Source organism: Fistularia commersonii, chromosome 11 (assembly GCF_037954325.1).
Source record: "Fistularia commersonii isolate RoL2024-O1a breed Wild chromosome 11, RoL_Fcom_v1.0, whole genome shotgun sequence".
In the NCBI taxonomy this organism is placed as follows: domain Eukaryota; kingdom Metazoa; phylum Chordata; class Actinopteri; order Syngnathiformes; family Fistulariidae; genus Fistularia; species Fistularia commersonii.
This window is the reverse complement of record NC_141294.1, coordinates 6,593,555-6,615,820: the sequence shown is the minus strand read 5'-3', so window position 1 is coordinate 6,615,820 and position 22,266 is coordinate 6,593,555. Positions and strand designations below refer to the sequence as shown.

Below are 22,266 nucleotides of genomic sequence, written 5' to 3'. Positions count from 1 at the left end.
TCATGTCAGGAACAGGGAGCGACCCCCACCCCCCTGACCCCCATCCATCCATCCATCCATCCATCCATCCATCCATCCATCCATTCAACCCATGCAGAATAGACTTCCAAATAACGCTGTCCTTTTTTTTTTATTCAATACTTCATCAAGATAAAAATATTTTTAAAAAAGTGTTCATGGCAACCGTGAAAACATTTAAGAGTAAAGTAGTCTATGTTTCTAAAGTATAAACCTTTATACAAAATAAGGAACAGAATGTACCTAAGTTCCCATTTCATTGGGATCTGGTGACTCCTATCCAGAAAGTCCATGGCATTTCGTGGTCAAGTTATAAATAACCCCTGGCCTGAGCCATGACCACTTTCTTATAATAAGGGTGTGCTTCTAATGAGGAATATGTCTGTTTGAACTGTTTTCCGTGAAGGGAAACACAATCTTTAAGACCCAGACTGCGGGGACTCACAACCGAAGCACATGTAAAACACATGTTCGTTCTTTGAAGTGTAAAGTAAGCTATATTCTTTAAGTCATCTAGAATCCTATAACTAATCTTAATTCACAGAACCACTTTGATAACTGCTGCACAAACTTTTTAACAACACGAACATGAAGGAAACCTAAGAAACAAGAGCAAAACCAAGTTGATGAAATGATTGAAATGAAATGATCTGACTGTTTAAGACAATGTTTTTTTTTGACTCATCAAAAACTAATCGTATGTGCATAACTAAATGAGGTTCCATTAAAAAAAAAAAACAATAAATTTTTAGTAAAAGGATGAGACATTCAGAAATTTGTTTACTTACAGAGAACAAAAAACAACTTCAAAAAATCCCAGTGTTGTGACTCATCCAGTGAAAGAATATGTACAAAAATATTTAACTTGTTCACTTAAAAGTATGTTATACCAGTTAACGAATAGTCTAAAAACTAACTTAATGCATGCCGTACAAAAAATTCCATATAGTTGGGATACAGCAGAGTCAGTGCCACATTCACACACTTGGAAATAAAAGCTGTGTTAAACATTAAGACATTCATCAAATGAGCCCATCCAAAATGGATCCCAAATCCCCAAATTTTAAAATAAATGAGGTAAGTTTACATGCACTTATACAGCTTAAATCAATACAATCAATATCCAGTGTTTGATAAAGCTAATATGAAGGGTGAAAGTACCCCTAAAAGGCAACTTCAGTTGGAAATATGCATCTCCTCTGTGCTTTCAAGGATGGATCGTTGCAGGAGTGAAACATCTCAACAGTCGTCGTCCTGCGTGTCCTTGGTTTCCTTGGTTTCCTCAGGCACGATGTGCACCAGCTCGTGGATGGAATCCTGGATGTTAGTGCTGTGGGATGGGGTTAAAGCTGGGTGCTGCTGTCCTGCCTCTGACAGCTCACTCTTTGGGCTCATCCTAAACCACCAGGAAATTGGATTATTCGGATTGTATTTGGTTATAAAATGAGTCGTTAAGGTGTTCTGAATTCAGTAGATAAAAGTAACGAGAATCATGAAAGATGAACATTAAACACTTGTTTTTTTCTTAAAAACAATAAAAAGTAGATGTAGCATATATGAGTGTATTTCACTTTGGCGATACTTACTGCCCATCTGTGACTCTGAGAATACTCCCAGAGCGACTGCTGACTTTACTAGAGTTCCCCCCTTTGCTCCGTCTCTCCCCACCTTCCCTATCTCTCTCCCCACGCCTGGAGCTTCGGCTAGACGTGCCCCTGTCCAAGTGTTCCCTTGCCACATTCTCCGTCAGGCCACCGAGTGCATGGGGCTCATGATTGCCCAAAGCTGAGGTTCCTTGATTACTGATGGTGACATCAGTGGGAGCAGCACCAGTGCTTGTGCCCATCGACTTGGAGATGACCTTGAGTTTGTGAGAACTTGACTTGTAGTGCTTCTTCTTGTGCTGGACACGGCTGTTGTGCTTGAGAAAGAACTCGCAGGACTCCTGGAGCACCCGGCGGCTCTCACTGATGGGACTGTGGGCCACAAAATATGATGATGACGTAAAATGTCTTTTTCATGTTAACTCAATTTGAATATACAACAGGACATGAGATGGGGTCTTACTCCCTCTTGCGGGTCCTGTTGAAGAAATAGGCCCACTCAGAGCAGGTCTTTTTGCTGCTGACCCAGAATACAGCAGATATTCCCACCACTAATGTCATTAGATATTTTACCAGGAACAGTGAGAGGTCAGGATGGTCATACTCTGTAATCTAGACAACAAAAAACAAAAACATTCACAATGTACTTGTAATATGTTATTTGTTAAAACTAATCAACTAATCAATTTTTCAACTTAAGACAAACTAAAGCTTTAACTTGAGGCCTGTAACAAAGACTGCTGAAAAAGGAGCAGTTTGGTCTTTTCAGCATGTTATTTTAAATTGACATTCACTCTGATTGCTTCTGAAGTATACTGCCACACATATTTTTCAGCGTAAGCATTTTTCCTATGCAGTATCACATATTTTACTCTAATAATATTTTGCAATTACATTTGTATATATTCATTCTTAGTAGAATAGAAACAAAATTTACAGACATTCATTACAAAGGTGGTGAAATGAAATAGTACCTTAGATGAGCAGGGAATGCTGTACTCCTGACAGCGATCGTTGATCCATGTGTTCTCCCAGGCGATGCGGTGACTCTGCTCATAAGTGTAGCATGCAATCAGAGTGACCAGCGGGACCAGGTAAAGGCAACTGAAAACGCCAATTCGAATCATGAATTTTTTCAGCTTTTCCTGGTTGCGCTCATCGTGCTGAATCACCTGCCGGACATGGTTGAGAGAAACAATTCCTGCAAGGATGAGGAAGAGTCCAACTACAACGCCGACGCACAAAGGAGCAAGAACAAAGTAGCACAGGGCATCCAGATCGTACAGTCCCACGAAGCAAACTCCACTGATATTGTCTCCTTCAACCTTGTTCAGAGCCAGAAGCATGACTGTTAGAGCCCCAGGGATGCCCCAGGCTGCAGTGTGGAACCACACCTGAGGACAAAAGATAAACAAAATTTACAATATGATCCACAACATTTCTCTCATCTATAGATAAATATAACAAGATAAAGGATTTGCACAGCAACTAAGTTATAAGCTCCACTTTTTAGAAGATTTTAAAACATATTATATTGGATTTCATTTGTGAAAACAAATACATATCTGATATTCTAAAATTGATCCAATTATCTAGAACAAGCAATTATAAATGATCTTAATCTACCTCAATTATTTAAAGTGAATAACATCAACTTTATCATCTTTACCTTACAACCCAAGATAAGTGACTGCCTTAACCCATTCAACTTGGGAGGACTTCAAGGCACTAACCCCTGTTCTGACCACAACCTTTCCAATAACCTGCTTTAGGCTACGGCTTGATATAGGTCACACCACCATAATCATCAACCCTAAATACAGAGACAATGCTGTAATCCTAATACAAGAGACTATTTTCCCCTAAACTGGGCACTGAAATCCTGACCATAAAGACCATGAGCACACTTACCAAGTTACAAAGTGCAGCCCTGTAGAAGCCCACACATGCTGGAAAGGTATTTGATGTGGAGCCAAAAATATCCACACAGCTCTCAAAGCAGTTATACAGAAAACAGATGGTTCTCACCAGCCAACTATGGTTTACCACATCACTCCACGCAAAACACCTACTGGGACACAGTTGCATATATTCTCCACGCCAACAAAACATGTAGTTGATCAGATAGACCAAAGGCCCTGTGCAACTCAAGAGCTTGTTCTACAGTTCCAAGGCAAGTACTGTACTCAATCTGCATTTTTCACTCATTTCTTTCCCCCATTCTTTCTTTCTCTTAAAGGTACAAATTCTTCATGACCTCAGTGACCTACACCAAGGATGTGGACATGGTTCTATCATGATTTTCAAGCTGTACTTCCACCATAGACAATATGTTAGTCAAGTTTGGAAGTTGTTTTTGAACTGCAAGGGATACCTCCAGCCTGTGCTCTCCTGTGCTCTAGCACCCTGAGCCAAGGTCTTCTTTCCTTCTTTATGTCCCCCGATAATTTACCAGGAACAGTTCTAGCTTCACTCCAAAAATGTTTTAGAGCTTCTTCACCCATCTGGTATACAAGACCCCTGGGTCAGTCAGACCAATAAGGCTTCCTTCACCACCTATGGACTACCAACCTAGGTTGCTAGGTTGCCAACACAACATGCATACAACATTATGACGGCAGATCTCAGAAGTCACTTCCAGCACAGAGGCAATGACCATCATCACTGGAAATGGAATGGGAATTCAATTTCTCCGACATTCTTTGAGAGGCATGAGAAATTCCATTGAATTTAATTTTTTTATAAAATTGAATAAAGCTGTAAAATGAGTTGTTTCATAAAGTAAAATGTTTAAATACCAATACCAAAAAAAGTTATATTCATGCATTTTTTTAGCAGTTGAATGAGTTAATTGTCAAAGAAATGTTTAATGCTAATTTATTTATGAACTGATCTTAATAAACACACACTTCTCTATTAACTTCACTTCTGTCTGGTCAAATGAAAAAGAGACATTTCATGGCCTTTACTCCTTACCGCTTTCTTTTCGATGGCCTCACAGCTCCACTTCGGTCCAGCGGCAAGGAACCAGGTGATGGTGAGAATTACCCACCAAACAATGCCAGCAATGGAGAAGAAGTAGAGAAGCATGAACAGCAGTGTACAGCCTTTGCTTTGGGAGCCTAGCACAACTGTGTCCACTGCAGAAGGATGGGCTGCTTTTACACAGGCTGCATTGTTGCCAAGCAGGAACCCGATGAAGTATATGAGTGAAACAAAACTGTAGCAGACGGCATAGAAGATAATGGGACGCTCAGGATAGCGGAAACGTTTGACATCAATGAGAAAGGTGAGGAAGGTGAAGAGTGTGGCTCCCAAGCAGATGATGGAACAAACACCAATGAAGTTCTTGGCAAATTCAATGTCGCTGGGTTTGAAGTACATATTAGAACAAGGTGGCGCACAGTCTTGGGCACCCAAGAATGATGATCCAAGTCCGGGCTTGGTTTTCAACTGCAATGGACACCAGAAACCAAGGTCTCTCTTAGCTGACGTGGGAGTCATTGGGGTTGTTGCAGGCACTGACCAGTCCTTGAGACTGCATGAAGCCAATCTAGAGGATAGAGAAACATATTTTAGTAGGCCCGTACTCCTCTGTATGCTTTTGGTTACTGCAGTTTTTTCTTACTTGTCACACTGTAGCTCGGGAGGCCAGGATATACCAAATATTCGAATATTCTCTTCACAATCAGACAACACAGTCTCACACTGTTCTCGACATGGTAGGACAACTGTGTTCTCCTCGGTGCATTGTGGGATGAAAGCCTGGCATAAGAAGTGGCGGACATCTGGGGAGCAGTGAAGATTCGCCAGGGGCATGAATGGCTGAAGAGACAGTAATTAAATTGTGTTAAAAATTAGTTTATTAATGTTTTCCTTACGCAAACCTTAGGTGAAATATATAATCTACATTCTGAGTGAGAAGCTCTTTAACATGAGGCAATATAACGTGTGTGTGAGTGAATGTGAGAATGGCATCACCAGACCAAATTGAAGAGACTGGTGACTGCGTAAAAATCCCATAAGAAAAAGCAGAAACACATTATTCCTATCAGTGTGAACGACTGGCTGTATTTTATTTGTTCATCTTTAACTAATAATAACATCTAAGTATTCCTTGTGTTTACAGCTTCAATGTGTCACTGGCACAGCTATTCCCATTCCTCCATGGCTATTGGACACTTGGGGCTGTGCTTTGTCTGAAATTGCAACAGAACTAGAAATCACAACGAATGAGAACGGGGGACTGACAGATTTGAGTAGTAAAATGATACAGATTTCAAAGTGTAGGTTACTAATACATACATGCATGCATTTTTACCCTTTTCTAATCTTTCTCATGTTGCCATAGACCCTAATAACTAATTTGACTTTTCTCAAGCAAAAAATGAGAAGCTTAATCTACATTTACTGTACAGCAGTGACGGTGTGCTCTCTCAAGAAGACAACTTAAAATTTAAACACGTCAAACGGTAAAGGCTCGCTTCTACTAATGTACAGTGAAGTATTAACCTCATTTTGTTGATATGCAGTGCTCTACAGCGCCACACAAAGGGGCCATTCACTGGCAAGGAAAAATGTTCTTCCGTTTCAGCACACAGGACAGGAAACGAGTGTGTGCACATTTGGCCAGGAAAGGCAAGAACAGAGCTGTTAATAAATTAGACTGCTGAAAAGTGTGTACTTAATTTCAACAAAACACATCCAAACATTTACAGTGCTTGCTGCAATGTATCTTATATACAGTATGTATATAACTAGAAAGTTCTATAATAATAGTATAGAAGTCATTCATACATCACCAGTTGGACTTATATTGTCTATTATCCATAGGATTATTTTACACAAGTTGTAACGTCAGTTATTACCTGACAGATTGAAGTCAGTCTATACTAATAATTGTAGGCAAAACTCAAATACAGCCCACTATGTAATCTTTTCTTTTTTGTCTGATGAAATCCAGCCAGGCAGTGGGTCCACATCTCTGGGGCCTCAGCTGCCCCCTGTGACAGTAAGGGTCCTTGTTCCTCACTTGTGGAGGTCCTGGGCTCCCTGTCAATGAGTGCCTCTTGCTCAACAATTTGACCTTGTATTTGCTTTATAACAGAACTAAAAAGTAAAAACTGCACAAATAGGATCAGCATTGAAGCTTGAGCTGCTTTGTTACATAAAAAGCAAAGTTATGTGCAGTTAGAAATGAAATTATTCATTACTAGATGCTTACTTTTCAAATGTTCATGGCTGCAAAGTATCTGCTGTGTATCACAGTATATCATCTCCAATCTCTTTGTATGTATGTATGTGTGTATGTATGAGTAACAATTGAATGGTAAAAAAATAATTGGACTCTGGAAACAAGGGCAATATAAGCTTATCTCAACCATGGAAAATTCTACTGATAGGCTGGACTGAACCCAGGTTTACGCATTGCCTGCTTGATTACAGCATGTGGGGTATTTGATAAGTAACTGCATACTTTTGAAGAAAGTTATGCATAGTATGTGATATTGAAAGTCTGCCAGAAAGTATAACACTGTCACTTGAGACAGAGGACCACGAAGGTAAGACTGTATACAGGAGGGGAAATGAGTGCGTGATTAACAGAGAGAGAATACTTATTTTGGTATGCAGGGTAAGCTTTGTGTGAGACTGGGTGTGTCCGTCCCCTTCCTCCAGAAATCAAAGGACCCACAGAACAAAGTTGATGAAGCTGCCTGTGGCCAAGGTTGTGAAATAAGAAGCCTGTATCTTTGCCAGTTGCCCCACAAAGGACTCCAAAAGATACTGCTCATGTGTGGAACTCAAAATGTGTGTAACTAAAACCCTAGCCTTCAGAAATTCCAGAACCTGGATGATATGACTAAAGAATCATGATGGTGACTTCATCTCAAAACTGAGACAGGACAATAAACATCCAAGTATAGTGCAAAAATTAACCACCATCATGCTATTTGCCAGTCTATACACAACCAAAGAGTCACTATAATGTAGTCTAAATAATTTTAGGCGACAAGCCAACATTTTTCAACAGTGTCCGGAACATTCCGCCCCCCACCGTGTATCTGGATTCCATTTTGAATGGTGACACACAATAATGATGCTACATTTCCATCTTCAACAGTCACTTTTGAAATATATATAACAAGGCGTGATTGGTGCAAACAACTTGGAATTTGGCCAGGAAACACAACTCAGTGTGTTTTATCAACACCTATGCATATATACAATATGTATACATGTACAGTAAGAGAGGTATGCAATGTGAACTCAAGTTTAAAACTGAAAGATAATTCCCACATTTTTTTTCCTCCTTAAAGAAGTATTTTCTCAATGTGAGAAAGTGCCCCCAGGGGGCTTTATGCAGACTGCGTGAGAGCCCATGCCCCACTCTCTTTGGTTGTGTATTAACAGTGAGAATTCATCCAAGTTTACAAAATCTGCTTGATCTGTAATGGCTGAAGGAAGTTGACAATTGGTGAGAGATGAAATTCCCCCTTGTCATTAAGCACTCCTGGACATATGGAAATATTTGTATTAAAAAAAGAATTTTACAAAGGGCATTCTTTCTAGCAAAATCTCAAGCTGCCCCATACCAATTTCAGTTGTTGTTTGGTCCTAATTTGTGAAAAGAATTTGGTTTGACTGCCAATTATCATATCAAACAGCTTTCATAACGGCTTGTATTTGGAAATCTATTCCATGAAACAGCATTTTCATTAAAAATTTGACTTTGGGTTGAATTACAGCCAATATGGGTGTTCACTTAACAGAATAGTAGGATTATAAAAAAGCAACAGTGCTTCTTCATCAAAATGAAAAAAAATCTGAAGTCTTTAGAGGCTGAAAAATAATCTTGTTCAAGGATTTAATTTTATCAGAGAATGAGTATTTGACGCGCTTCAAGGGTGAAAACTACTCCAACCCAGAAGGATATAAATTTGTGTTGATAGTTTCAAACAATATACAAGAATTAAAAGGCTTTAACTTTTCAAAATGGTTTTCACTTTAAAATTGACTATATTTTATTGACTAACTGTACTTCTGGAAGCTTATTGTAGCAGAGGGGATTACGGGTCAAACAACTAAAAATGACAGAATGACAAATGACACCAGCATTCTAAATTACGAGCACATTACAGCTAACATTGAAATAATTGCAATGTAAAGAAAACATAACAGAACCTGGTGATCAAATGGTCACAATCGTCATGGTATGTTATGGTTTATCGTGATGACAGGTCTTACCTCCATTCTACTGGCTGCAATATCCTGATCATAGTGCTCCATCATGTTGGGAAAGAAAGTCATGTTGTAGGGCATTCCCAGACACCATTGTACTACGATTGGCTCACAGGTGAACAAGCTGTGAGCAATGCAGTTCTCGGCCAATAACAACCCCAGAAACACCCACAAAGGTCCTGGAGTCAGCATTGCAAGGATTGCTAGAGAACAAATTTGAATGTATTTTCCTTGATAATATGAATTAAATCAAGTTTGCGTTTGGCTCACAGTGTGGTTATATTGGCTAAAATATCAAATGTGGCAATGGTCATCCCCTCTCTATCCATTCTGGGGTCATCTCAGTGGGTGCAGCGGAAGGGCAGCACCAGGTAAAGCTTTTCCATTGTTCCACTGTTTAGTCAGCATGTGCTTTCAAGTTACAGACAGGAAACCCACGTCCCTGAAATAAAAAAGGATAAAAAGATAGATTGGTTTTATGTGCAAACAAAATCACACTTAGTAAGTGTTTGTTTTGTGCTACATTTTGTCAATATTATTGAAGATTATTACTAGGTACAAAACCTCAGGGCAGAGACAGACTGAAGCACTATCACCAAGCCAATCAATCATACAACAACTATGCTTTCATCGCAGGAATGAAATTCAACTCCTCTTCATTTTTCTTCTACAAAAGCCCTAGGGTCTTAAGCGGCAAGCACTGTTATGAGAAGCATCAGTCAGAGGGAATTAAGGGAGCATAATCCAGTCAAGACAGGAAACAGACATTAAGAGTGCACATTTACACAGGGGGAGAATGTTCAAGATCCAACTTCACTCAGCAGAATGAGTCTCAACTTGTTGATACACTTTAAACTTTACATGAATGTGTTACAAGTTCACATAGTTGCACGTGCATCAAAAATATTGCGCAACTGAGATCTCTGCCCTTAAGAAAGGCAAGTGGGTCTAGATATTAGGACAAGGAATAGTGACTGGTTATACTGACCCTTCCAAATTTAGTTAAACACTAAATGTCAGATATGTAAAGGTTTAACATGTCAAATTTCCATCCTTATGTGTGACCACATGTAATCATTGCATTGTGGCACATTGGCATGCAATATAAACAACTTACTCCAGCCGTTCGATCATAATTTTGTTTGAGGAAATTAATTGTTTATACGGCTATCAAACGTATCCAAGCAAATCCAGTTGCTTGGATACGTTTGACGTGAGTATGGCGTGGAAGTTTAATCCAGATCACTTTTATCCAGCCCGGTTTAAAGTGAGTATATTTAGCTTTTATTCTGTTAGAACCAGCAGCTTTTCATTTTACGGCAGCGCTTTTGGCTAATTTCATTACTGACATAACTTTACGGCAATCTTAACATTAGCAATTGTGCTACATGTTAGCAATACAAAACTTTACCTGGTCACGAGTCACGTCGGCGTTACTCGCACAAACTTTTCAACGTCACATGTGGGAATGCAGGTATGGATATAACACAAGCACAAAGTTAACTCGTATTTAAAAAAATCGGCGGTTTGTAATATTTCATAGTTTGACGCCGACTGTACCAACGTTTTCCCGTCAAAAGCCACAACTTTCGGGAAGAGAACTCTGTAAATATCCCTGCCTCGTTTCGCTCACTCATTTTTGGGGGCCCGGGACAATTTCGGTTCCATAAACACATTCAGAAAATTGCAAGAGGAAAAATAGAACACAATCACTTACCCCAAACTGTCATGAAGTGATTTTATGTGACAGCTGACTACATTTGGAGAAATTCTGTGGGGGATTCGGTGGCGTGCTTCCTGCAACAAGATCCAGCGTAATCTCCTCTGTTTTCTCTCGTCTGTCTGTATTGGTCTGATGGTGCCTTCAAGGAAATAGGACATTTGACATGTTGTAAAATTGAACCACTTCGCGTGAACAGGTTTCATATTTATGATGAAAGAAACAACAAATAAAAGCAACATTGGATAGCAACTCGGAGAAATCACGTGAAACACTTTTTTTCTAAAAGCTGAAACGTAAACAAACCTTTCGAAGCGCTGCGTTTACAGACCTCGGAAATAACATTGGGGAGGCAACAGAAAGAAGGAGAGAGAGATAGCAAGAGAGGGAGAGAGAGAGAACCTGGATGGAAGAATTTCATGAAAAAAGAAAGGAAAACAAACAATACGAAACCATGGAGATGCAAATGAACACTAGTATGTGATGATCTTTAAAACTTTAATATTACTTTAGAGGATTTAAGGCATGTCCGTTATTTCCGTCAGCGGTATAGATAATTTATGATTAAAAACAATAGTGTTGTAGAAGAACTCCTTTCGCTGTGGGCCAGGATATTTGTCTGACAACAGCTTTGACAAAGCCCGGAAGCTCAACGCTCTCATTGAATTAACGATGGACAATTCAACTCTGTATTTCAACTGTCCACTAGAGGGTAGCACTGAGCCACGATTACGTCATTTCTATTCAATTCAAAAGCCCTAGTAGCACAAGCAGTTTTCGCCGGGTGCGGTGGCGCGCGCCTGTAATCCAAGCTACTGGGAGGCTGAGGCTGGCGGATCGTTTGAGCTCAGGAGCTCTGAGCTGCAGCGGACTATGCCGATCGGGTGTCCGCACTAAGTTCGGTATCGATATGGTGCTCCTAGGGGAGCCTGGGACCACCAGGTCGTCTAAGGAGGGGTGCACCGGCCCAGGTCGGAAACGGAGCAGGTCAAAGCCCCCGTGCCGCTCAGTAGTGGGATCGCGCCTGTGAATAGACGCTGTAGTGCAGCCTGAGTAATACAGCGGGACCCAGTCTTTTTGTGCATCAACCTTATGTAAAGAATTTTTTTTTTTGCCGCCGCGCATGCAGAAATGTCTTAATGGGCACATTCACCATTAAACGCAAAGCGTTCAGAAACATAGGTTCATGTCTCTTCCGCACTGACTCCTACTGGAGACGGTGAGTAACTGCAACCTAACACACCTGGCAATGCTTTTTCATAAAATCACGCAAAAATGTCTTGAACTAACTTGAAATGAGTATTCTTCCCGTTAAGGAAAATAGCACAAGACACATCCGGATGTCCCGCGACAAAAAGTGCATTATCGATGTCCCTTAAAACATTGTGGCCGTAGCGGAACGAAATGTTTATTTTAGTCCCTCCACTAGCCGCTAGATGGGAGTAAATATTGAAGGTTATTTGAAATGAAAGGTTTCACACAATTTCATAAACTTCAGTACGTGAAGTTTGAATGTCATTCGTATAATGATCGTTTTTTTGTTTTTTTTTTTATTTTGATTTTGATATATTTACTGTTTGTTTCCTGGACATCCTGCAAGGATCTATGACCTCCAACCATGTTCTACACCACACCTGGGCGTTTTACGGCCCGCAAGCCACATCCATCCCTTTTTGCTTTTTTATCCGGCCCGCCAAACTTGAATATTCAACAAGTGTTTTCAATCAATATTGAATTTTGAACTTATTTTTTCCTTTTTAATTTTTTTTCTCCAAAATAATGTCGGTCAGTACATTCATATCATTATTAAAGATCTTAAAATGGAAATAAAATGCCAAAAAATTGAAATAATAAAATTCATTTTGTTCACCAAATTGTATTTTCAATCAATATTGAATTAATTTTTTTCTTTTTGTTTTAATTTTGTATGGATGATTATATACAAAATAATGTCGGTGCAGTGATATGATAATGAATGCCAAAAAATTTAAATATTTCTATTTTATTTTGTACAATTTACATGATACCTAGTTGGCCCGCGCATAAAAATTAAATAAGAAATGTGGCCCCATCAATCTCCCACCCTAGTTTTTTTTTGTATGTATTGCTGTTCCATAGTTCCCCAACAAGGGGCGCTGTGTCTCCCGCTTGTCCGCCTTCATGTGACCACCGAGTAGAGGCGGGGTTTCATTGTAACAATGTAGGCGCTACAGTGGAACCAATAAAGTGTCCTTGACAACTGAGTGCATCTGGCCACCGCTGCGTTTTGTCTCCCGTCGCCACGGATTTTTAAAAAGAAATACCGTCAACTCCGATCGCGTCCGTTTCCAAGGAAGCCGCCATAGATGACCGGACCGGATCTGAAGGCGTTCATATGAGGTGCGTACGCTTGTGACACACGGACACATGAACCCTGGACATTCCTGCAAAGCCGTATGAATTCAAAACAAGCGTTGTCTCTATGCGCCGTTTTGACGGATGCAACAGGGTCTTTCTGCTCGCCAGGAAAGGCTGCTCTCCCTCGTAGTTTGTGGACCGAGGCGCTGGCCTGTTGCTAGGAGACCCTCTGACAGCTGGAAGCTTTTGGAAAGTGACAGTAAACGGTGTGATGGTGTGTGCGTTTCTGGCATCTCTAACTCACGCCCCTACTTTTACCTAATCCTGAGTGTGTCTTTTGTGAAAAATTGCAACATTTTCCTGTTTTCATGCAGCAGATTACAGTCTGTACCGTAGAACAATGGCCTACTTGTTGTGATTACAAGATCCTAAATATGCCAACCTTCTGGATAAGTTTAATCTTTTCTGAGGCAGAAATGGTGGGAATCCAATCAAGTCCTTAATCTGTCTTTTTATAATTAGAGCATTTCTGGAGACACAAGTAATGACCATGCTTGCAAATGCAGAAACTGGATAATGGGATTTTTTTTTTTTTCAAGGCACATTGTTATTTTCAGTCCTCCTGTGGCTTTTCTATATAAGAAAGCTTGATTTTTATTTCATCTTGCCATCAAACACTGTTGTGGTTGTCTGAGAAATGCTTTAGAAATGAGATATGCCCAGGCGTGTGTTAACCCGCGTTGGAGATGGAGTCCACTGCAGACCATACTCTGGCTCATCAGTCAGCTCTCTGTGGCTACGCATCTGAAGGTCACTTAGACATGGATCGATGACTTCATTATGGCTAAGACTACATTTAATAGCAGGCCAACAATCATCCCTCCGAACACTCAAAGTAACATATTCATGCTTTCATTTGAGGACAAGATTTTCTCTTTAAATTGTGTGTGTGGGACACAACCTGGCAAGACTTATTGCACAACGAGTAAGTTGTTTTTTCAATCAGTGTAATCAGAGTGGTTTCGGTTTCAGCGCATCAGTGCTGACCTCTTGATACCCCCATGTGCCGCTGGATATAATGATACCAGATATCAGATTCAAGTGTGTTGCGAATTATGTCAAGGTTGTAGCTACACCAGAAGGACTAGGTGTAATTTGGACTCCCAGCTTGTTTTAGAAGCGCTGAGTTTCATATTCTTCTGGGAAATAAAACTGCCAGTAGCTGTCACAATGTGTGCTGTGCTTTACACGAAAAGGACAGCTTATAATAATTGTCAAAATAAACACCATTGTGGCTTAGTCAGGAGGGTCAGGATTACACTTCTTGTGTAGTTGCATCTCTTGACACGTCGCACGGGGGGCTGCCACACAGCGTCCGGGTGCAACGGATGGACTGAGCCAAGCTGACATGCTGTTTTGTCCTATCAGGCTGATGTGTGTTCCCAGAGAGGGTTTCACAGTTCTCAGAAGCCACATTGCACCTCACTTACACCTCCAAGATCATCCCTTCATCCGCTGTCCAGGGGCATGCCTTCTGAACCCAGACTCAGGTAGGTGTCCTGGCTTCTGTTTACATTGAACACACACTTGCAGGACTATAAGGAATTCTCTTTACACAACTCCAAACTCAATCGTTAACCAACACTGTTTTACATATTTAGTTCATCTGATATAGAAGCTATACGGATCTATCTTCGATCTGTCATTTTCATTTAGTCACTAAGTTTCACTCTTTTTTTTTTGATTAACAAACAAGTCAGCCAAGAACAGGATAGTGTGTATTTCACTTTTGAATACATTTATGCTGACACAATATACCTTTGGGGATGGATGACAACTTTCACCACACCGATCCTATTACAAAAAATGTGATGTGATTTGATACCTCAAAAATGCTGTATTGCTTTTCAGGAAAGTACAGATGTCTGGGGTCAAAGCAAACTTGAAAATGCACTTGGAAATCTTAAAAGTTTAATTTGTATCTGGCAAATGTGGTAAAATAGGAAACAACCTCATCCAAGTTATCAGTCCAAAGTTTCAGTTGCTTGACTACTAGCATGTCTATGACCCAAGAAAAATGATCCAGTCCGAAATACAGAAATAAGACATTGACCGATGGCCTGAAACATTTTAAACCACATTCTCACCTGATTCGTGAGAATTTACATCACACGACACATAGCGCCATGTTTTTCCTATTCGGCCAATGGATGGATTCATTTTTGAATCTCTATTTCATACTTGATGAAGAGAGAATCAACAAAGGGTATATATTGTATTCAACTGTGGGAAATTGCTGTCAATGGAATCCACTTAACTTATTCAAACGAAAGCAGAGCTCCATGAAACAGATGAGGTGTCTCACTTTGGCACTTTTTAATCAGCGTAATGTTTTGGCTGTAAACTCCAAAACAAGTGTGAAGTCTGCTGTTAACGCAGCAAGTCCATTTGGCTTGTCACAAGGCACACAATTCCCCATTTGAAAATATTTGGACAAAGTACTGTGTGACTTGGGAGGAAGTTTGTCATGCAGTCAGTTAGGGGGATGAACAGTGCTGTGTGTTATTGCAGGCGTGAAGTAACATGTTGGTCTCATTTGGAAAGCATTTTCTAAAATCCACTTAGGAAATTGTTACAGTCATCGGTGTCCTGTTGTCATGAAATTTTGCTTCCCATTTGTTATTTATTGCTGCTAAAGTCTTGTCTTTTCCCTTCACTGCCACACAGTCCAAGAATTTTGTCCCTTTTCCCTCCTGGCTCTTCCTCCAGCAAAGTCCAACCTCCAAACAAACAGTCTTACTCATCATCCATCCTTCCTCTGATCAAAAGCACATATATGCTCAAACCCAAATACAGCCATTACTTTTCCTGCTTTTGCACCCTATCAACACTGCAAGCCTCCTGGCAGACAGCGGCATTTAGAGTGACAGCTGTGGCTGCAAGAGGACAGAGATAGATTTGGACAGACAGGGTGTCATGCTGCCGCTGATGGAGAAGTACAAACAGAGGAGGACTGAGGATGGATTAGACAACACTGTATATCGGTTGCCTCATGAGACTGCAACACATTGTCAGACAGTCTGTCTATCAATCTGTTTTTCTGTCATGCCGACAGTCAAATTCTGCAGTGTAGCCATATTGAACCCTCTCAATTATATTGTCTGGGTTGAGAAATTTGCTACTGGTGTAGTGAAAAATCGTGCAATAATAAAATATGTGTCTTTCATCATTATTTACCACTACAACAGTTTGACTTGACATTTCATTCTGTTCATTAGCATGATCAGGACAAATATTAAGTTGGACAAAATTGACTTATGACCAAATACTTGTGATGATAATGGTATTCAAGTAAGCGCATTGATCGTCACAGTATGTGGTTCAAATTGATTTTGTCTGGTGTGTTTGATCCTAGGTGCACAATCTGTATCCCTTTGAGTAAATTGCCATGTGATGATGGTATATGTCTGCTTCATGCAGGCAGCCTGTGTGCGTCATCAAAATTACGTTTGAGTTTTGACAAAAAAAATTCTGTTCCAATAGCGGAAACTGCAAAAGGAAAGAAATCAAACACAGTAGCGCTGAAACACCATAAAATATACGTGTGACTGTTAAGCATTTTTATATTTTTCTATCAAAATATTACATGTCATCCAGTAGTTGAACATGAAGTATTTATGTATATCTTGTAGTAAGGAGATGCTGACAGGACAGAGACTCTGCCAGTCAAAGTCCCACCAGGACTCGGTCCTCTCTGCCCTCAACCAGCAGAGGAAGGATGGCCTGCTGTGTGATGTCACCCTGGTGGCTGGTGAGCAAAAGTTCCACGCCCACAAAGCAATCCTGGCTGCCTGCAGCGACTATTTCAGAGTAAGTCCAGCATCTATTTGTACGATATAAAATTGAAAAAATGTGTTCATAAACGGTAACTGTGCACAGAAAATGAATGTCTTTGATATAGCTCATTAAAACATTTTCCTGTTGGAGTAGAGCCTCAAAGCGAGTTACCAAGCCATACTAATTTACTGTCAATCCTAATGGGTGTGAAAGTTGCTCTGGGCCTAAACTGGAAGCGAGGGACCGACATTTTATTGGCTTTGCTGAGAGATCAGATCAAAGTAAATCCTGTCACAGTATGAAGGTTGAAGACAAAGACAATAGAGAAATTGAAGAAAATTTGAACAAAAAATTGGACAGCCCTTTTGTTGACTTTGGTTTGTGATGGTTTTAAGTTGGGCTTAAGTATTTGTAAAGTTTGTGCCTTATTTTTTCTATATTCTGTGATTTTGCTTGGGTGTAACTGTATTAATCCTGTATTCAAGACTCATAGTGGTGACACTGCTTCCCTTGTGCCCCAGATAGTTTTACTTTGTCTTTGCAGGCTGCTCTGTTTTCCCATAAGAATGTTCATTTGTCCTTGTTTTCCCCATGGTCATTTCTTTTTTTTTTTGTATTTGATTTATGTTTTTTATGTGTGGTTCCTTGCTCCACTTTTGATTTATTTTGCTGAATTTCTCATAAGATTGTTGTCTTTTTATTAGTATTCATTCATTTATTACTTTTTACAAACCTGTATCAGTTGCGTACCCGTCACCGTACAAATCAATATAGGTAGACAAAACTTACATGGGGGAGGATGACAAAAAGTTGGTGCAGTATGTGTTGATGATATTTAGCAAGCTTCAAAGTAATAAAATGAAACCTAATTTTATCAAATGTACAAATGTAATTTAGACTTCAACGTAGACCCTTGGAGACCCTCAACTCTAATGTTTGGTTTGAAGGCTTTTCTCCACTGCAATGAGCCATCAAGGAAAAACTATATAATAGAAAATACATTTTGCCCCACCTTTCTCTAGTGCAGATTGCACCGAATACCTTATAAAGCACTGACAGCTTCAGACCATCTTTCACAAACTCTCCTGGGTGGGGTCAGCCGCAGCGTTTTCTTTAGCCTGGTCCCTTGCCAGGGCTTCGGTCTGATCCTGGTTAAGGTGGCTTAAGGTAGACTCATGCTGTCAGATGGTGAGACAGGAGATTTGCTTAGATGGAACTCCATAGGGAAAAGTGCACCAGTGAGATTTGATTTGGAGACACTGAGCAGATTAGGAAGTAGAAATTAATCTCCCTTGAAAATGAGAGGCAGATTAAATATGTCCAATTTGCCCAGGGATTATTCTTCTTGTGTAGCCATGTGTAGGTCATTTTTATGTCTTCCTGTAGGGAGGTAAGTGTGGTTGAGTCACTCTGGTTCCGTCTCTTTTTCCATCTTTCTAAGTTGTCCTCCCTTTTTGTTCTTGACTCCATTTTATTGACTCACTCTTGAATCTTGTCTGAGCCAAAAACCTGTAATTTTGAGAACAGTGTTTTTTAGATCAGCCTCACACAGTTAGCAAGGCCCTCTTTGCTTGCTGGTCCCTTTGTAGGGGTTCAATATCATCCTCTATTGGGAAGAGTTTTCTCACCCTCCCCAGTCCATTTTTCATTCTCACTTTTGATAGACATGCAGCAACATATTATAAAGCTCACTGAACATGATTGACTGAAAATAAATGCTTGACCACCTGTACTAAGTGCATCTCCTGCCTTTTCCAATACAGTCATTCTCATAATGTCTGGACAGCAAGTCAACCACAAGAGGGGCGCAACCTATTGTATAGAGACCGCTTTTTCAACATGGCTGGTATTTAAACAAACTGACCTATAGCTGATCACCCCTCTGTGTCCCATTGCAGTGTTGAGTATCACTGAAAACAAATTCTCTTACTGTATCTTGTAGCCAGTGCTACCTATTGAACTCAATGGACATTCTGTACTGTGCGGTGTAATAAAATGTGGTTGAAAATTTTCTCGGTATGCGTTAGCACTATCACAATAATAGTCCACACCGGTATCTAAATATTGCAGATTTATTTGGATTGTAATTTATATCAAAAGAAACTTCAAGTTAGTGAGGTAAGAAAGTTGACCTGGCAGCCGACAAGTACTAGTCACATAACCTGTTAAGAAACCACAACTTATTTTTGTGTTTGTATGTGGATTTATCTGGCTAGATGTAATGCGTTTAATAATGTGACCACGAAGAGATTTAATGGTTCTTGCTGGATAATATTGCTTGCTGTTTTCAGACCTTCTGGTAAACCACTTAGGGTCAACCAAGTGAAGAGTATTTTAACTGTATTTTTACAAGTTATATAAAAAAGCTCCAGAAAAACAGAACTGGCTGCATGAGTTATAGCACAAACATAAACTTAGATAAATGGCTATAAAATGAAAACACAGCTCAACAGCAAAATCATTTTACTAAATGATTCATGGTTCCCTCAACAATTTGGGGTACTAGAGGCTGTATGTTCCTTCCCATTGCCCTCTAAATAATGCTGTTCTAAAACTGACTTTTAGATTTATGACCTAATTATCTAAAGATGCTTTCTTCCACTCAGGTTTACCGAATCACCAACAGTATTTGGCATGTAGCGCCACTAAATTTGGAACACAACTCCTACCCTGTCTTGGAAAACTATCGTTCGTAAATATAATAAAAATTTTGGGAATTCAGAATTCTTCTGATGTCCACATACACCAGGATAGACAATCAAATATGAAAAGAACTTGATCGCATAAAAAAAAAAGAAAAACTTGAATCATGTATTATTTATTTTGGTGCCCAGGGAATATCCCCAAGCAGATACAGTAAGTTTTCACTGTTTGGCATCATGACTTCTATGAAAAACCTGCCTGTAAGCAAATCCTTTTTGTGACATTTTGCCTCAACATGAAAATAACCTCACTAAACATCCCATTAGCTGGTTGGATGCACGAGGGAGTCACAAGTCCTCTCTGGCATGAGCACACGAGCAGACACACATTAATTCATTTTGCTAGTAGGTCAGGCTAAATGCAACTCCGCACTCGTACTGCAGCATCATGTGAAAGCACTGCAGTGAACAGGGTTCTGTGGCTCAGTATACACTCAACATGATCTATATCCCAAGTCACCATTTCTCCCTTGGCACCTACATCAAGGTCAAGAGAACACACTGAAGATAGACAGCTCTGCGAACATTCTCAAGGTGCCCGGAATCACACATGCAGCTTCTGCACCACATGCTTGTTTGTATTGTTTTTCCCTCTAACGCTGCCTTTATCTATTTTCCTATTAGACTCTCACATACACTTTTACCATCGCCAGGGCATTATCATACCTCAGGGCATCCTGTACTCAATGGACCACTGGATTTTAAATTAGTGCAGGCTACACACTTAGGATTGAGGCACATGCCATGTTTAAAACAGCATGGCCTTGAGTCAACGCTTTCTCAAACATCATGCTCATGGCACAGCCATTCACCACAGAAGGGATTGATGTCTGTTTAAAGTTCACGTCTGCCATCAGTCTGGAGAAATAGATGAGTTTTGAGGTGAAATGGATGCAGTTGCATGACAGAGACACTGCGCTTACTGGCCAGCCTGAGGGGTTTTATAAGGCTTAAAGTTGTTATGCACCAGACTGTGAATGGAGATAGCATGGAAGCACCCAATGCTACTGTGATAAAAAGACCCTCTTTTGCTGGATCACTATCCCTAGGCGGAGAAACTATCGGGAAAGAAAATGTCTACAACAGCTAGATTTAGCTTATCAAGTACTAAATATTCTGTTAGAATTAAAGTGTTTGGGAACAGTGCCTGATAAGGCAAACTGATTATAACTGAAATATGATGAACCCCATGCAGGACTTTTTTAATGCAGTGGACAGGGAGGATATGAGGAGGCTGAGCTAAGTCATTGGAGATGAGGATAAATGCATTTAGAGATGGGGACAGATGTCTGGGGGGCTGCGTAGTACCTGAGAAAATGGGGTAATTTGATTTTGAAATATTAATGTAAGTAATTAATTTAAAAACCTCCATCTCACATGACAGTGTTCAGGGCTTAGTCAGTCTTGAGCAGGCATTTGCAGTGAAGCTACTAATTACAATGAGAATACGAGTATTATATTATGCATGCTTTTTTGCTTTTTCCTTTGTCTTTTGTTCCCTTACCAAAGAATTAGCTTGGGCATTTTTGATTATGAAGTTAAAATCTAGAAATGTTCTGATTGTCAAAGTGCATATGTCTTCCCTTCTCCATGGTAACTTGGGGGTTTCAGGCTTTAGATTCAAAGGTGTGTTTATGTGTGTTGTTTATAATAATCTCTGTACATTAATCAATAGCGAAAGTTCGATCTTAATTGGGAAAAAAAGACAAAAAAAAATCTATCTATGTACACTAATGATCTACAATCATAACACTGTCACATTTAGAAATGAAAAATGTAAAAAAAAAAAAAGAAAAAGAAAAAATTCAAGAGAGAGCTAAAATTATAATTATAAAATAATTTTCATAAAGAACCCTTCAGCTCATATGTGAATCTTCAGATGATAAAGGAGTAGCCAGGGGGGAAAGTTTCAATAGAAGCCATATTATCCTGGATCAGTCACAGTTTCTTGACTGGGAAAAAAAATAGAGTTCTTGGCTTATTTTAAAATAGATACATAAAAAATGTGTCTTATCAGAGACAAACATAGAAACATCTTAACTTGGTGTCCATTACAAGCTATCCCTGGGATATATTCATTTAGTGATGTTACCCTCATCCTGCTCGTTCCCTCCCCATGCTGCGCTCCCATTGTCTAGAATCAATGGCTGACATCCCCTCATGGTGTTACAGCAGTCAATAGCTTTGATTAGCCAACAGCAAGCTGGACCTGGGCACAGCAGGGCCAGACTACAGACACACAGCTGGACTATTGCTTTGATTTCACTTGGGTAGGGGTGTGCACACATTTGTGTTTGTGTGTGTTTGAGAGCGAGATAGAGAAGTAAAAGACCAAGGCTGTCTAACAGGAAGTACTAACTGCAAGATTTATTTTTTGCTGAAGTTCAGGATTAAGCAGGCAAATTAATACAGAATGATTTGAAGATTGTGTGTCTTGCAAGTTTGGACTTGCTGGTGTCTTTGCTCCAGCTAAACATACTGATAGCTGCATAACATTTATATCAACAAACAGAGTCATTTGTAGGGACAAGAAGAAAAAAAGGCAGCATTGATTTTACTGTTAGCGTCTTCAATTATTGTGGAGTTTTAGGTGCAGTATTTAGATTGCATGTCTGAATTCATTGTTTCTGTCTCCATCTTTGCATTGAAGAGGAAGTGATGTGCCCCCAGCTGACCTCCATGTTTTCACTGTGTCATCAGGCTATGTTCAGCTTGTGCATGGTGGAAAGCGAAGCAGATGAAGTGACTCTGCAGGGAGTTACCAGTGTTGGACTGAAGCACGCTTTAGATTTTGCCTACACTGGACAGG

The 22,266-nt window shown here is 39.9% G+C and overlaps 2 protein-coding genes and 1 non-coding gene across 3 annotated transcripts in view; 2 read left to right on the top strand and 1 right to left on the bottom strand.

Annotated features, from left to right (window-relative positions):
- Positions 1-114: 114 nt before the first annotated feature.
- Positions 115-10,714, bottom strand: fzd6 (frizzled class receptor 6). The gene is made up of 8 exons (XM_086154686.1): positions 10,579-10,714; positions 8,868-9,303; positions 5,251-5,447; positions 4,599-5,175; positions 2,597-3,016; positions 2,086-2,234; positions 1,605-1,994; positions 115-1,414 (listed from the first exon to the last, which is right to left on the bottom strand). Exons 2-8 carry the CDS (start codon positions 9,051-9,053, stop codon positions 1,258-1,260), a joined length of 2,076 nt encoding a protein of 691 aa, XP_086010812.1. The 5' UTR covers positions 9,054-9,303; positions 10,579-10,714; the 3' UTR covers positions 115-1,257.
- Positions 10,715-11,360: 646 nt separating this feature from the next.
- LOC147229322 (signal recognition particle RNA) lies at positions 11,361-11,659 on the top strand. Its single transcript, XR_015106870.1, has one exon.
- A 1,111-nt stretch (positions 11,660-12,770) lies between these two features.
- klhl32 (kelch-like family member 32) overlaps positions 12,771-22,266 on the top strand; it is a 28,818-nt gene continuing 19,322 nt past the window's right edge. The window contains exons 1-4 of the mRNA XM_086154685.1: positions 12,771-12,960; positions 14,347-14,468; positions 16,611-16,788; positions 22,158-22,265. Of these exons, the coding sequence (XP_086010811.1) occupies positions 14,446-14,468; positions 16,611-16,788; positions 22,158-22,265 (309 nt within the window). The 5' untranslated portion in view covers positions 12,771-12,960; positions 14,347-14,445. The remainder of the gene's footprint in view (positions 12,961-14,346; positions 14,469-16,610; positions 16,789-22,157; position 22,266) is intronic.